We start from the raw sequence: 16714 nt of genomic DNA on the forward strand, positions 1-16714 counted from the left end.
ACCCCGTTTCGAAGCTTCACAGTTGCCATCTTTGCCTTTTTTTCTCCCCAGATAGGAGAACAGGCCCAAAATTTGGGGGTTTTCCCTAAAAATCAGGTTAAAAACCCCCAAATGTCCCATCAAAAGGCATCGTCTCCTACAGGTTGGCTTAAGTTAGGAATTGGCCAAATTCAGGTGATTTCACCCAAATTCAGGGCCCTTTTTTGCCCCGATTTGGGGACTTTTTCCTCTGATTTCAGGGCCGTTTTCCTGCAATTCACCATGTTTTTCTTCCTAAAAAAAAAAACCGTTCTTTGGCCCAAAGCCACCGTGGAGAAGTCAAAAACCACGAGACATCCCCGCTCTGGTGACATCAGCAACTGTGTCGCAATCCCAGCCGGGTTTTTTTGGGGCGTTTTCCCCTTTATTCCATCACTTTCGTGCTGACAGGACTATGGGGACCCTGCTCCTCGTGCCCCTGCTCGGTGAGTATTCCATATCTTCCTCCAAAACACTATTTTTTCCAAATCCTGGGGGTTTTTCCAACCATTTTGGGGCCTCCTCCCTCTTGCCACCACAATTGTGCCAGTTCTTCCCTTTTTTTGGTGCTTTTTCCCCCAAATATTCACTTTTTCCCAAAAAATATTTCACTATTTTTCCTTATTTCTTCACAAATTCCCCCCATTTCTTGGCTATTTCCCCCATTTCCTCACTATTTTCCCCCATTTCCTCACTATTTTCCCCCATTTCTTCACTATTCCCTCAATTTCTTCATTATTTTTCCAATTTCTTCACTTCTTTCCCTATTTCTTTGCCTTTTTCCTCCATTTCTTTGATCTTTTTACCTATTTCTTGTCTATTTCCCAATTTCTTCACTATTTTCCCTGTTTTCTTTTTCCCTTTTTCCTTTTTTTCCCCTTTTTCTCCCATTTTTCACTCATTTTTCTCTCCTCCAGCCTCTCTCCAGCTCCTCCCGCCGGCGTCACCCACAGGTAATGAATTTTGGGGGAAAACGACCTGTTTCCACCTCCCTGCTGAGTCACGTGAACACCTGCCCCGCCCCGCCCCGCCCCGCCCCCCCCCTTCCCCCTCCCCCCACCCCCAGCCCCCAAATTCACTGTTTTTTACCCCAAACCCATTGAGGTCCCACCTGCTCCTGCCTCATCTCCTCCAGCCACCAAAATATTGATTTTTAGACAAATTGGGTGGTTTCTCCTCAATCTGGTAATTCTTTATCTCCTCCAACCACCAAAAATTGACATTTTGGGGAGTGGTTTGGGGGGTGGTTTCTCTTCTTGCCTCATCTCCTCCAAACACCAAAATGTTGATTTTTAGGCAAACTGTGTGGTTTCTCCTCATCCTTTACCTCCTCTAACCCTCAAAAATAGACATTTTGAGGACTACCAAGTGGTTCCTCCTCCATCTTCTCCCTCCCTAGACCCTCCTCCTCCTCCCACCATCACAGTGACGCCAGAGAAGCTTGAATACATCGTGGGTGACACCATCTCCCTCTGCTGCTCTGCCCCGCCGGCCACCAAGGAGAAGATCCAGGGGTTTCACTTCTTGGGGACCAGTGGGTGGGCGGTGGACGCACGGGTGAGGACAAAGAGCTATGTCTACACGTTCACCATCACGGGGCCACGGGACAGTGGCGCCCACACCTGCACCTACAGTGTCCTCACCCCAACCCGGCATTACCTGCGCTCGCGGGAGAGCAAACCCATCGTCATCAGCGTCAGAGGTGGGCAGGGTGATGTTCATCACGAGTCGGCTCACGACAAGGGCCAAATTTGGAGGGTTTCAGCTCAAAATTGGAGGTTTTCACCTCAAAACTGGAGAGGTGCAAAATTTGGAGGCTTTCACATCCAAATCAAAGGGTTTTACCTCAAAATCAGATATTTTCTTCTCAAAGTTTGAGGTTTTCAACTCAAAATTGGAGGTTTTCACATAAAAGCTGGAGACTTTCACCTCAAAATTGGAGATTTCCATCGCAAAACTGAGGGGTTTCACCTCAAAATTGGAGGTTGTCACCTGAAAAACTCGAGATTTTCACCTCAAAATTGGTGATTTACACCTAAAAATTGGAGGTTTTGACCTAAAAATTTGAGATTTTCATCTCAAAATAGGAGGTGCTCACATCAAAGCTGGATATTTTAATCTCAAAAATTGAGGTTTTCACTTCAAAATTTGAGACTTTCACTTGAATATTGGAGATTTTCACTTCAAAATTGGAGGATTTCACCTCAAATGTGGAGATTTTCACCTCAAAATTGAACACTTTCATCTCAAAATTGGAGCTTTTCACCTCAAAACTGGACTTTTCACCTCAAATTCGGAGGTTTTCTGCTCAAAATCTGAGATTTTCACCAAAAATTTTGACATCTTCACTTTAAATTTTTGCCTCTGTGAAGTCAAATTCCCCAAATTTAATCAAAAATGGAGGTTTTTGTTTATTTTTTAACCATTTCAGACCTCCCACCTCCACCGACCTTGACCTTGAGGCCCCATGTCACCATGGAAGGTCAAAATTGGAGGTGTTCACCTCAAAAATTGAGACTTTCTCCTTAAAATTGGAGGCTTCCACCTCACAATTGGATAAATTCTCCTCAAAATTGGAGCTTTTAACCTCAGATTTTATGTTTTCACTTCCAAATCTGAGATTTTCACCTCAAAATTTTAGATTTTCACAACATTTGAGATATTTTCTGCAAAATTGGAGGTTTTCACATCAAAATCACCTCAGACTTTGAGATTTTCAACTCAAATTTGGAGATTTTCACCTCAACATTGAAGGGTTTCACCTCAAATTGGAGATTTTCACTTCAAAATTGGAAGTTTTCACCTCAGAATTTCAGGTTTACACCTCAGATTTGAGTGTTCACCTCAAAAGTGGAGGGTTTTCACCTCAAAATCAGAGGTTGCCACCTCAAATATGTATGTGTTCACCTCAAAAGTGGGGATTTTCTCCTCAAAATTGGAGATTTTCTCCTCAAAACTGGACATTTTCACCTGAAATTTGCAGGGGTTCTCCTCAAAATTTTATATTTTCACCTCAGATTTGATGTTTACTCCTCAGAATTTGAAATTTTCACTTCAAAATTTGAGATTATCACATTGGAAAAAAAAAAAAAGTTAAAAATCTTTTTTAAAAAAACCTTTTTAAGGTGTTTTTTTCACAATTTCAGACCTCCCGCCTCCGCCGACTTTGACCTTGACCCCTGCGGGCGGGGTCACCATGGAAGGTCGACCGCTCATCTTTCTCTGCCATGCCCCGGCAGGGGAGGCGCCGCGGCGGTTCCACTTCTACAAGGACGAGGTTGAGGTCACCGAGGGGACCCAGTTGACATCAGGGGAAACTGAGGCACAGCTGAAAGTGGCCGCTGCTGGGATGGGCCTCTCGGGCAATGTCACCTGCGGGTACGAGGAGGAGACCGAGGGCCGGTGGGTCCCATCCTATCCCAGCCAGACCCGCCTGCTGCTCATTACAGGTAAAAAGTAGGATAAATCTGCCATTTTGGGAACAAAATCCGCCATTTCCTGGGGAAAATCCACCATTTGGGGGGGGTGGAGGGGTGGAAATTCACCATTTTGGGGGAAAAATCCACCATTTTCTGGACAAAATCCAACATTTGGGGTACAAAATCCTCCATGTTGAAGAAAAAAATCTGCCATTTTCAGGACAAAATCTACCACTTTGGAGACAAAAATCCAACATCTTCAGGACAAATCCAAAATCTGGGGGACAAAACCCACGATTTTCAGGACAACAGTCAACATTTTCAGGACAAAATCACCATTTGGGGGACAAAATCCAGAAATTTGGGGACAAAATCCAACTTTTTGGAAAGAAAATCCTCCATTTTGAGGACAATATCCAGCATTTGGGGGACTAATCCACCATTCTGGAGACAAAATCCACCATTTTGAGGTACAAAATCTGCCATTTTGGGGACAAATCCACCATTTTGGGGAACAAAATCCAACGTTTGGAGGACTAAATCGACCATTTTGAGGTCAAAATCCACCATTTTGTGGACGAGATCCACCATTTTGGGGCAAATATCTACCATTTGGGGGCATATCCACCATTTTGAGGTCAAAATCCATGGGGACTAATCCACCATTCTGGAGACAAAATTCACCATTTTGTAGACAAAATCCACGCTTGTGGGTGGCAAATCCTCAATTTTGATGACGAAATCCACCATTTGGGGGATCAAATGCACAATTTTGAGGTTAAAATCTGCCATTTTGGCAAATAAATCCACCATTTTGAGGCCAAAATCCCACTTGGGCATCAGCAACCCCTTTGCCTCGGCCTTCACAATGAATCCTTCGCCGCCTCTTATACTCAGCCCAACTTGTCTTCACTCTTTGCCCCAATTTGACATTTTTATGCTGCTTTTTGTGTCAATTTTTGCCGGCAGAGGCAGCGGTCACTCCCCACCTGTCCATGGATCCCCTGTCGTGCACGGTGCCCCAGGACGCCCCCTTGGGCCTGACATGTGAGGCCTCCAGAGCCGCCTTCGGGACAAATCCACCATTTGGGGTCAAAATCCACTGTCGTGGGGACACAATCCACTATTTTGGTGGCAAAGTTCGCCACTTTGGGGAACAAAATCCTCCATTTTGGAAATGTAATATGCCGGTTTGGGGACTAAATCCAAAATCTGGGGGACAAAATCCACCATTTTAGGTAAAAGAAATCCACCATATTGGGGACAAAATGTGCGATTTTGGGGGACTAATCCACCATTTCGGAGACAAAAGCCACCATTTTGGGGATCAATTCCACAATTTGGGGGACAAAATCCTCCATTTTGTAGACTAAATCCACCATTTTGGGGCCAATATGCATCATGTGGGCGACAAACCCACCATTTTTAGGACAAAATCCACCATTTTGGGGACTAAATCCACAATTTTGAGGTGAAAATCCACCATTTTGGCAAATAAATCCACCATTTTGGGGCCAAAATCCCACTTAGGCCTCAGCAACCCCTTCACCTTGGCGTTCAGAGCCAACCCTTGGCCTCCTCTTATACTCAACCCAACTTGTCTTCACTCTTTGCCTAAATATGACATTTTTACGCTGGTCTTTGTGTCAATTTTTGCCGGCAGAGGCAGCAGCCGCTCCCCACCTGTCTGTGGATCCCCCGACTCTTGTGGTTCCCCAGGACGCCCCCCTGCGCCTGACGTGTGAGTCCTCCAGAGCCGCCTTCACCATGAGCTTCCACTTCTATCGCAATGGGGCCAAGATGGCGCCAGGCCTGGAAGGTTCCGTGGCAGAAAATTGGGGGAATTCCTCCCATTTCTACATCCCCCACACCCCTCTGGGGTTCAGCGGGAACTTCAGCTGCACCGTGGAGGAAAACATGGGCGGGACGTGGGTGGAGGGGCCACCCAGCAACATGGCCGACATCATCGTCAGCGGTACCTCTGTCCTCGGGGCTCAAAGTGGGGGGAAATTTCAGCTTTTTGAGGGGATTTTTATCTTCTCCTGACCATTAATTTGGTTTTCTGCCAAGTTTCACCCTTCTCACAACCACAAATTTAATCTTCTCATGATAATTTTTATCTTCTAATGATACTTAATTTAATTTTCTCTCAAATTATGTCTCTTCACTACGACAAATTTCACCTTCTCATGACCATTAATTTAATTTTCTCTCAAATTTCATCCTCTCACGATGACGAATTTCTTCTTCTCTTGACAATTAATTTGATTTTTTCCCAATTTTCACCCTCTCATGACCATGAATTTCCTTTTCTCATTAGAAATTTCACTTTCTTGTGACAATTAATTTAGTTTTCTACCAAATTTCATCTTCTCACAATGATGAATTTCAATTTCTTGTGATTGATTTCAGCTTTTCATTATGAGTAATTCAATTATCTCCCAAATTTTGTATCCTCACAATAATGAATTTTATCCTCTCATGATGAATTTCACCTTCTCATGATGATTAATTTAATTTTATCCCAATTTTTACCTTCTCCTGATCACAAATTTCACCATCTTGCAACAATTAATTTAATTTTTTTCCCCCAGTTTTCACCCTCTCACGACCCCGAGTTTCACCCTCGTGAAACCTCATTGTTCGGTGGTGAAAATGGCGGGAAAATGGGTGGTTTTTTGGCTGCCCCCTCATTGGTGCTTTCCATTCCCACCCAGCCCAGTTCTCGCTCGTCCCATTGTTTGCTGGCTGTGCAGGGGGCGTGGCCATGCTGCTCCTGTTGCTCCCATTGGTCGTTTGGCTGTGGAGGAGGCGGAGAGGTGAGGAAGGGGGTGGGGCCAGGGGAGGCCACATGATGCTTTGGCCACACACCCTTTGTTGTTTATTGGGCAGGTGGCGTCTCCTGGAAGGGATTCCGGAATAAAGACGACAGCGGCGGCTTCTCATTGGCCGACGTGGGCAACACGTGACCAACTGGCCATGCCCACCTGGGCGGGCTGGCTGGGTTTGGTCCCCTCGGTCCTCCCTTCTGATTGGTCACCTTAGTCCCTCATTGCAATTGGTCACCTCATGTTCTGCCTTGTGATTGGTCCTCTCAGCATCTCCCTCATTGTGACTGGTCCCCTCAGCTCGTCCTTTTTGATTGGCCCCCAGTCCTTCCTTCTGACTGCTCCCCTCAGCTCCTTCCTCATTTTGTTTGGTCACCTCAGGCCTTCTCTTGTGATTGGTCGGCGCTGGGCTTGCCAGACTGTAATTGGTCACATTGGCTCCTCCCTCGTGTTTGGCTGTCACAATCCTTCCTTCAGATTGGTCACCTCAGCTCCTCCCCCAGTTTTAATTGGTCCCCTGAGTCCTTGCTTGTGATTGGTCCCCTCAATCTTTTCTTCTGATTGGTCACCTCAGGCCCTCACTGGGATTGGTCCCCTCAGTCCTCACTTGTGATTGGACCCCTCAATCTCTCCTTGCCATTGGTCACCTCAGATCCTTCCTTCTGATTGGCCTGAGCTAGGCTTGCTTGCCTCTGATTGGTCACTCAGGTCCTTCCCTCATTGCGATTTGTCTCTTCAGTCCTTCATTCTGATTGGTCCCCTCATTCCCTCCCTATCCTTAAACATGATGTAATAGACACACATGGGTTTAGCAGCTTAGCGATACTTACATCCAAGAAGACATTTAGAAGAGCTGAAAGTCAGCTACCCAATTTGAACAGCTGCAATTTGGCATAGTAATCTGACCTATATTAAGTTTCCATTCACTTGAGTACTACTTGGAGGAGATTCTTAACCACTGTTCTTGTATCCTGTGCTTCCAGTTTGTAAAACACGCTAGTTTAAAAAAGAATTTGAGTTACCTCAGAGGAGGAGAATGATGAGAGACTTCCTCTGTCTGGATCTGGTAATTCATTACCCAGTGGAAGGGAATTTGCTTATAAGGGTGAAACAGGCAACTCAGTAAAACACTAAGGAGCTCCCCATCTTTTTGCAAAGCGTGTCCTCAGAGCCTCGGTGGGTGGCGGAGAAGCAGCCCTGTAAACCAAGTGATTGTTCTAGGAGGGGTTCTGTCTGCACATCCTGTTCTGGACATTGCCTTCCAGGGCAACACCCCGCAGCTCTGCCCTGGTCCCTGGACTTCTGTTTATCAACCGAGCTGTATTTTCCCCCCCTCAGCTCCTCTCTCACCATCCTCACCCCCACCATCCCCTCCCACCCCCAAACTGCCCTTTTTATCCCCCCAAAAAACGCTGCTTCCCTCCAAAAAAATACCGCGGGGGGGGGGGGGGAAGGGGCGGTGGAGCGCGCGGGGGGATGCGGGGAGGGACAGAGCCACCGCTCATTCACAGAGGGGGCGGGGCGAGCGCGGGGGGGGGGCAGAGCTATCGCTCATTCAAGCAGTGGGGCGGGGGGAGAATGGGAAGGGGGGCGGAGTGATTACTCATTGGTCAAGAGCATACAGGGGGCGGAGCTTCTGCTCACGGCCAGAGGGAGCGCGCCGTGGGGGGGAGTGGAGCGATCGGGCCTGCGCAGCCACGCCGGGGGCGTGGCCAGGGGCGCGGCCAGGAAACGGGGAAGAGACACGAGTTTGATTGAATTGAACGTCTAATTGGGGGTTAATGGGGGGTCTGGACTTCCCAGGGCGGGCTATTGGAGGGTCTGGGGTAGAACTGAGGGTCCTGAGGGGGATAACTGGGGGTCTCATAGGGTCCTGGGGTGGTCTATGGGGGGTTTTGGGGGGGTCTCAGGGGCTATTGAAGGGGCTAGGGGATCTCAAAAGGCTGGGGGCATCCCATGGGAGGGATTTGGAGGGAGACTGGGTGGGGGGGAGTGGAATTTTGGGCCCCAAACTCCATTTTATGGAACTATGCTCATTTTGAGGAAAAAAAACCTCATTTTTTTAGGGCAAAAAGCCTCATTTTGAGCCCAAAACTCAATTTTAAGGATCCAAATATTTATTTTGAGGGTCAAAATACCGAATTTTTAGGTCCTGGCAAGACCCGACAGAACCCGATGGAGTTCAACAGGGCTTGACAAAGCTTGAAAAGGCCCAACACAGTCTGAAAGAATATGACAGAGGTCAACAAAGCCTGACAGGGCCTGAAAGAGCCTGAAAAAGCCCGACAGGGCCCCACAGAGCCCGACAGGGCTTCAGAGAGCTTGACAGAGCACAACAAAGTCTGACAGAGCCCAACAAAGCCCGTGAGAGACTGACAGAGCCTGACACAGCCCAACAGGGCCCGACATAGCCTGAGAAATCCCGACAAACCCTGACTGAACCTGACAGGACTTGATAACACCTGAGAAGGCCCAACGCAGCCCAACAGATCCCGACAGGGCCAGACAGAGCTTGAGAGAGCTTGACAGGGCCCAAAGAGCCTGACAGAGCCTGACAGAGCTTGACAGAGACCAACAAAACCTGACAGGACTTGGCAAAGCCTGACAGAGCCCAAAAGAGACTGACAGGGCTCAACAAAGCCCAACAAGGCCCAACAAAGTCAAACAGAGCCCGAGAGAGACCCACAGAGCCTAAGAAAGACTGAAAGAGCCTGACAGGGCCCAACAGAGCCTGGCAAACCACAACAGGGCCCTACAAACCCCAACAGAGCCCGACAGTTTTCTACAATGCTCGATGTGGCCTAACAGAGCCTGACAGGGCCTGACAGAGCCCAACAAATCCTGACAGAGCCTGACAGGGCTCAACAAAGACTGGCAGAACCTGAAAGGGCTCGACAAAGCTTGACAGAGCCTGACAAAGCCTGACAGAGCCCAACAGGGACTGACAGAGCCCAAGAGGGCTTGACAAAGCCCAGACAAGGCCTGACAGAGCCTGACAGGTTCATGACAAAGCTCGACAGATTCCGAAAGAGCCCAACAGTGCTTGACAAAGCCTGACAGGGCTCAAAAAGGCTTGAGAGAGCCTGACAAAGCCTGACAGAGCCCGACTGTGCCTGACAGAAGTTGACAAATGCCGTAAGAGCCCGACACGTCATGACAAAGCTCGACAGATTCCAACAGAGCCCAACAGTGCCTGACAAAGCCTGACAGAGCCTGACAAAGCCCAACAGTGCTCAAGAATGCACAACAGAGCCTGACAGGGCCTGGCAGGGCCCTAGAAAGCCTGACAGAGCCTGATAAAGAGCCTGACAGATGTAGACAGGGAGTTCTAGTGCACAGTGCTTCAGGGTGATGGGCTACTGGGGTAACAGTGTCCTTGTGTTATGGGGTGCCAAGGTTACAGGGTGCTAGACTAACAGTTTCCTTGGGTTCTCATATGCTTGCATTTTGGGGTGCTAGGGTTATTGGGCAGGAGAATTACAGTGTGATGGGGTGGCAGGGTTATAGGGTGTTTTAGTGGGACAGGATTACAAAACGTTATTGTTACAGACAGGAGCTGAGTTCTGTGCTCCTAGAGTCCAGGGGTTGTCTTAGTTTTGCCTTAGCATTTGCTCTGGGTGGCCTGTGGGTGCAGCTATGAGATTAGCCACATGTCGCTCTTTTGTTGGCTTTTGCTGAATATACCACTAAGTGCCTGAGGTGGCCTTTGGCTTTCCTGGGCTGGAAATGACAACCTCCCTGGGATGTAGAAACAGTAACTGTGAGACCATAGGGACAGGACAAGACAACTGGAAAAGACTTGTTATTGAGAAGAATTAATAAGTTTTGATTTTTTTTCCCCTAATAATTTCTTTCTAGCTCTATAGCACTCTGTTCCTTGGTGCCTAGCATATGTGCTTTCTTGGTACATCCGTGTTGGGATCTAGCCCCGTCACCTACAGCTGCAATGTTTGGACAGCAGGTGTAAGTGGGGAAATGATGGTATGTTGGAGCTTGTCTGTGTGGTGGTCTTGGCATTATGGAAGTCGCCAGCTGAGGAAAAGGGCAAGAATGCTTAGCATAAAATTACCAAAGGAATGTATTTTTTAATACTTTAGTTATGCTTATAGCAGTGCTCCAGCCTAATGCATGGAGGATGCCAGTACAGAGGTTTTTATATATATATATATATGTATATGCAGGGTTTATATATGTTACAATGCAGTTGTGTAGACCATTCAAATCATGCCTGTTAAGGGGTGGGCTAATCAGTTACTGCTGCTCACATAATTGGTATGTACTTGTCCCAAGCAGGATCAGTACATGCTTGTCCTGTGGAGGTGGTGTGGACATGTGGTCAGTGGTGTGTTAATCCTCATTGTTCTAAACCAATGTCCTGTGCAGGTGTGGGAGTTTATCCTGGATTCTGGTCAGCTGTGGTTTGGCTGTGGTTGTACAACTGGTTTTATTGAAGGATAAAGCTTTTTTGTTTGTTTGTTTGTTTGTTTGTTTTTTAATTGGTATGGGGTGTTCTCAGACATCAAGAGCTGGCTTAGGGTAGGTCTTTGGGTCATATTGCCCTTGAGGTATAAAGTCTCAGGTAGTTTCATTCTTCTCAGCAAATATTTCCGTTAGCATCTTGTCTTTCACACTCCTGAGCAACTCATATCAACTGAGCTTTCTGCCTTCATAATTACTGACATTTGAAAATCTGATGCACTGGTGGGAGATCTTTCTCTCCACCCTTCCCCCCATTTCAACCCATTTATTTCTAATCTCACAATTTTAGGTCATGCTTTGTATATTCTGAACACTTATGTTGCTAACATCCTTTTATTGAGCACTCTCAGTTTTCTTCAATTTTCCTCATTACAAAAATTAGAACTTGCCAGAAATAGACAGCTGCACTGCAGAAACCAACATCCATTAATTTTACGGGCAGAACACCCATGAACTAGAAATATAAAGGATGCATAGCTCTGGATAGGGTTGCTAATGATTTGGTGCAGAGGAGGTAATCTCCTTGGCATTCATTTAAATGATAATATAGCTCACACTAGCAAAGTACTCTCAGCACTAATATGAAAATAATCCAATTGATGTAACTGAAAATGTACAGTATTTCCTTCAAGAATGAAGAGCACCAGTGGTAAACAGTTACTACTGCTTTTTGAAAAGATATGTTTATATGTGGATTACCTAATAATGCGATTTCATTTGAGCACACTACTCATATACATGTGTAACTGTAGCCAAATGGGTAAACCAGCATGCTCAGCAAGTTTGCAGGACCAAGAATTAAGTGTGTAAACTGTCAATCCAACAGTTGCCACAGCAGCAGAATAATGCTTTATAGACTCCAGTTGGGTACAAGAAGAACAGAAAAAAACTACGCAACATTCAATGGAAAAGCATAAGTGCTCTTACTTGAATGACACACAGGAATACATGCAAACCATGTGGTTGCAACTGTGGTTTATTCCATTTACTCGTGTGTTTAATTAGGCACCTCAGAAGACTGCCCAACCCACATGAAGCCCTCAAGGAGCTTAGTTCTAAGTTACTGCTTTGGTTGCAATTACTCAGTCTGACTGATTTACGTACTTCTTTTGTACAACCCGATCAAGCTGCTGCCACAGTCACGTGAGCTGGTCAAGTCTGCAAAAATGCAGGCACTGTATAATCTGATAGATTGAGCAATTTAGGGTTACGGTAAATAACTTTTCCTCTAATGAGACACATAGAAATCACATTGCCATCTTCCCCCAACTGAAAAATTTCATTTTTCACCATTTTGGTCCTTGTGTGATGTTCCACTTCACCTCATACTTTGTGCTTCCTGCAGTGTGTCTGCAGCTTCCTCTGACTAGAGTTGTCAGAGGTGTCAGGATCTGTTGCTAATGACAGGCATCAGCTATATCAGTAAAAGTTACTTGGGGGAGGTGGGTAATAAAAGAGAGGAAAAAGAGAGAGAAAAGGGAAAGAGAGAACTTCCCCCAGTGGCCATCTCCCTGGATGAGCACTCCCCAATGCAGCAAGGAGTCCTGCTCATACTTTTCCTGCAGTAGCTATGTGGTGCTTTCAGGTCTTGCTCAGTCTCCACAGTTTGACTCAGTGTTGATTGGAGCAGGCTTTGGTCAGGTGCAGACCTTGCAGTGCTAATTAGCCATGAAATTTTATACTGTCCTTTGTTTGATAACATTTATTCGTTGCTTATATTGCCTCCTGTTTTTTCTACTGAACTCTTTGGTCCCTTGCCCAAGGCTGTAATCTCAGCTAGAAAATGAGGAGGAAAAGGAAGGACAACTCTTCCAGCAGTGGCCATTGCTTCCCACTGCAGCACACAACAGAAGAGACCTGATGACTTGGTTGCAGTGCAGGTGTGCAAGGCCCTGAGGGCTGGAGCCCTTTAAGCCAGGGAGGCAGCACTGCCTGGACCTGGGGGAGGCTGCAGGGCTGGGAGTGAAAACTGCAGGAAGGCTTTAGGGTGACAAATGTGAGGAACTTCACCTTACATGTTATGACGCTGTGTGGACTCAGGATTAGTCTGAGGACTAGTCTGAGGTCTAAATCTTACTTTGTAAGCCCTTGACCACCTTCAAGGTGAATAACACTGAAAAGTCTCAGTTCTGCCTGGTCTGTCTGTTATGTACCCTCTCTCTGAGGTAGGGACTTTTAAAATGTAATTTCTTTTTCTTCCTTGCCTTGCTTGTTGATATTCTATTTAGCGTTCCTGTAACCAACCAGTGATAATGTGCCTAATTTGACAAAAAAAAAAAAAAAGGAAGTGCCTGTGTCTTTATCGTTAACCTGCTTGGACAGAAGATTTTTTTTTAATCATTTTTTTTATCTTACATTTAAGATGCACTAATTGCTTAGAATGACTCCCTATAAAGGATGATAATTCTGCCATCATTCAGCCCTAGCCAATACTCTCTCTGCAAGTGTCTCACTCTATCCAGCTGTATGCAACCTGTCTAATACCTGGAATCTGAACTTAATCTACCTCCTCTTCCCCAGGCTCATGGGTAACCTTAAAAGCCTGTAGCTGGCCACAATAATGTACATTTGGTCTGAAGTCATTTCCAGACAACTTGCCCAAGATCTGAATGTGAAACTGCTCTGGAGAAAGAACCCAACTGTTCATAAAATCTTTCTGGTGGCTATAACAAGTTTGGAAGCAGCCCAAGTAACCGGCAGTTGTTTTGCAGTAACTGTCTTTATTCAGGCATTTGGGATTTCAAAAAGCATGTCTTGCTTGACAGGCTGACATGCCTGCACTGCTATAGGATCCTGTGGTATAGATGCACTTGGTGATGGTCTCTTGAGATTCAGGCAGTCTATGCTTATCTTGGGAAGCACCTCTTCCTCTCTTTTTAAAAACATTATTCCTAACCAACCTGTTAAATCAGAAAAAATAAGTAGTTCCATCTTAATCACCTTCATCACTCAGAGTGACATGGGCATGAAAGATCCAGAAGTGAAAATCCTCCTGCTCCCTCCCAGACCTGGTAGCTGTGACCCCTGGCTGGAGATGCAGCAGCAGGTTTGGGCTGTGCTGAGGAAGGGAGGATGCCACTCCCAGGGAGGAGACCATCTCCATATTGCCATGCCAGTCCCCTCCCAGGTGTCTGTGTGATACTCATCTACAGAGCCACAGCCTCTGATAGGAAGTTCAGAGATGTTGTGAGGTATGAGGGGCTCTGAGGAAATGAGAGGTCCCTGTGCAGACTGAGCAGTACACAAAAGGGAATGTGGTTTCCTGTCCCCACCCAGCCCAGCAGTGATGAATGTATCCAGCTCCCCAGTGTATCAAGTACCTGCACCTGCAAATTGGATGCTCAGAAAAGGCTGCAAATCTGCCCAGAGTGGCAAGGGAGTCTGAGCCATCAGTGCTGGAAGGACAGGGCATTTCTCTGCTGACTCGAAGAGGGGAAGGTCTGAGCCCTTCTCAGCCCCACAATTTTACTTCCCTACTTCATGCTGCACCGTGCGAATTCCTCTGGGGAAGCCTGCAATGCTCCTGTGGATGCTGGTCATCACCTTTACTGCAGCCCTTGAAGGTGAGAGGTCCCTCTTTCCTGGGAAGAGGTCATGGACATGGTTTCTTTATGCTTCCATCTACCTGTATCATTCCCAAAATATTTTGCCCTTTCCTGCCCTTCCATAGGATCTGTGGAGGTGAGAGGACCAATAGAAGGATGGAGATCTGACATAGCCCTGCACTACCCCACCACCAGGCACAGAAGAGACCCAGGGATGGTAGACTAAGCTCCTGACCTAGGCAGATCTGAGCTCTGTCCTCTCATGATCTTGACCCTTCTCTCCAGATCCCCAGAGCATCAGCCCTGCACTGTCCTGCTGTGGGTGGGAATGGGGGGTGCCAGGCTGGCTGTGGGCTGAATGAGGGGCACAACAGGTAAAAGTGATAGGAGGCATTTGGACACCCTGCACTTATCTTCCTGTGGCTGTGACTCTGGCTGTGTGTCTTGGCAGGTGTGAGACCTCCAGTGTGGCTGGTGGCAGGTGGGGAGGGTCTGACAGCACCCATGGACTCAATGCATCTCTCCTGCCAGGCCTCTGACCTTTGAGCTTTACTTGTACCAACAGATGCCTAGTGTGGGATTACTAAGTTTGTCTCCTACATCAGCCACAGTTCTTTCATATTGCAATGTGGGGCTGCTGTGGACAGGCAAGCCACCACTTCTAGAAACAACTCTGAGAGCATGTCTCTGGTCTGGTGCATCCTGCATCCTCTGGATCCTACCAGCTACTTCTGCATGTCTTGACTTAGCACAGCTTGCAGGAGCGGGGCAGGGATCAGGCAAAATGCAGCCTGGGTCTCTGCTCACCCTGGAGCTACCAGGTCCACTGAGCTCCTGCTGCCTCCAGCACCTCCAGTTTCCACCCCAGGGCACTGGTTTCTCCTACACAAGGGCCAGAGTGAATGACCACAGGCAAGAGGGTGGAAAAAGAGCTGAACACTCCTGTGGATGCAAGAGGAGGAGGCGGAGAGGTACTGCTAGGGAAGAGGGAGAGGGGCAGGGAATGTCTTTCCTTCTGCTGAGGCAGGCTGGAAGAGGGTCCCAGGAGGGTCCCAGCCCTGACTTATGCTCCTGCAGAGCTGCAGGGTACACTTGGACCATGGTTCCACAAAGAGTGCAGATGAACCCGACGTGCTCAGCTCACCGCTACCCATGCAGCAGCTGGGACTGGTTTGTCCCCTGGGCTGGTGTTCTCAGTGCTAGGGGTGGTGTGTGATAGGGCCAGAGTGGTCAACCCAGGGACTCCCTTCTGGGAGTCAGGAGGGCCCCTGCTACTCTCTGTGTCCCTTCTGGGGTTTAGTTTCTTCTCTCCCTGCCCAAAAACCAGAAGAATGTGATCCCATAGAGGATGGGTTCTTGGCTCTTGACCTTGTCATAGAATCATTTAGGTTGGAAGGAACCTTAAAGATCATCTAGTCCTAACTGCCCTGCCATGGGCAGGGTCACCTTCCACTAGACCAGGTTGCTTAAAGCCCTGTCCAGCCTGGCCTTGAACACTTCCAGAGATGGGGCATCCACAGCTTCTCTGGACAGCCTTTTCCATGGCCTCACCACACTCATAGTGAAGAATTTCTTCCTTATATCTAATCTCAGTCTCCCGTCTTTCAGTTAAAGCAATCCCTCCTTATCCTGTCACTACATGACCTTATAAAAAGTCCTTCTTCAGCTTTCTTGTAGGTCCCCTTAAGGTACTGGAAGGCTACTGTAAGGTATCCGTGGAGCCTCTTCTTTTTCAGGTTAAACAACCCCAACTCTTTCAGCCTGTTTTCATAGGAGAGCTGCTTCAGCCCTGTCATTGTCTTCATGGCCCCTCTGGACCCCCTCCAACAGGTCCATGTCATTCTTACATTGGGGGCCTCAGAGCTGAATGTAGTGCAGACGAGGGAAGTTTTCAGAGATTTTTGTGAGGGTGGACTAAGGGGAAGACATTTCTAGAGAAAGCCAATAGCTGCCTCAAGGAGCTGTGCAGAGTCTCACTCTGAGCAGCTTTGGGATTTTCTAGGAGCCGGCTGTTTCCTGGGAATGTTTAAGACTCCTATGCTTCTGGTCCCTCTGAGGCTTATGTGCAGCTGACAAACCAATTTACTATGTGTCCATGCCCCATCTGTTCTCTGCACTCTGTGCATGGGGGTGTGGGTCCAGGTACAGCTGGTGAAGGGAGTAGGAGGACTTGGAAGGGCCGGGAACTCCATGCTCTTCTTCTGTCAAGCTTCTGGATTCATGTTTAAAGATATGGCATATTTACCAGCAGTTACCCAGATTCTCATGGGTCTCCTGCCTCAGCAGTCATTTGGGCAGTGCAAAGAAATATGCAGCTATTGTTTCTGGGCAAGCCGGTGCCTCCAGGGATAACTCCTGGAACTAAAGGCTGAAATACTGATTTTGTTCACCATAGAACTCCAGGATGGACTACTGCACCCATGAG

At 47.3% G+C, this 16714-nt stretch overlaps 2 protein-coding genes across 3 annotated transcripts in view; both read left to right on the plus strand.

Moving 5' to 3' along the window:
• The first annotated feature begins 341 nt into the window (after nt 1-341).
• Nucleotides 342-7310, plus strand: LOC102089017 (immunoglobulin superfamily member 1-like). Of its 2 annotated transcripts, none has more exons than XM_065077219.1 (7): nt 342-464; nt 936-971; nt 1418-1720; nt 3165-3467; nt 5101-5178; nt 6155-6256; nt 6330-7310. In XM_065077219.1, exons 1-7 carry the CDS (start codon nt 434-436, stop codon nt 6404-6406), a joined length of 930 nt encoding a protein of 309 aa, XP_064933291.1. In that variant the 5' UTR covers nt 342-433; the 3' UTR covers nt 6407-7310. The 2 variants fall into 2 exon arrangements, with proteins under 2 accessions (XP_064933291.1, XP_064933293.1); XM_065077221.1 differs by having other exon boundaries at nt 343-464; nt 5101-5412.
• Nucleotides 7311-7808: 498 nt separating this feature from the next.
• LOC102088834 (immunoglobulin epsilon heavy chain-like) overlaps nt 7809-16714 on the plus strand; it is a 34251-nt gene continuing 25345 nt past the window's right edge. The window contains 1 exon segment of the mRNA XM_021300643.2: nt 7809-14307. Coding sequence (XP_021156318.2) covers nt 14262-14307 — 46 coding nt within the window. The 5' untranslated portion in view covers nt 7809-14261.

Source organism: Columba livia, chromosome 11, assembly GCF_036013475.1.
Source record: "Columba livia isolate bColLiv1 breed racing homer chromosome 11, bColLiv1.pat.W.v2, whole genome shotgun sequence".
Lineage (NCBI taxonomy): Eukaryota > Metazoa > Chordata > Aves > Columbiformes > Columbidae > Columba > Columba livia.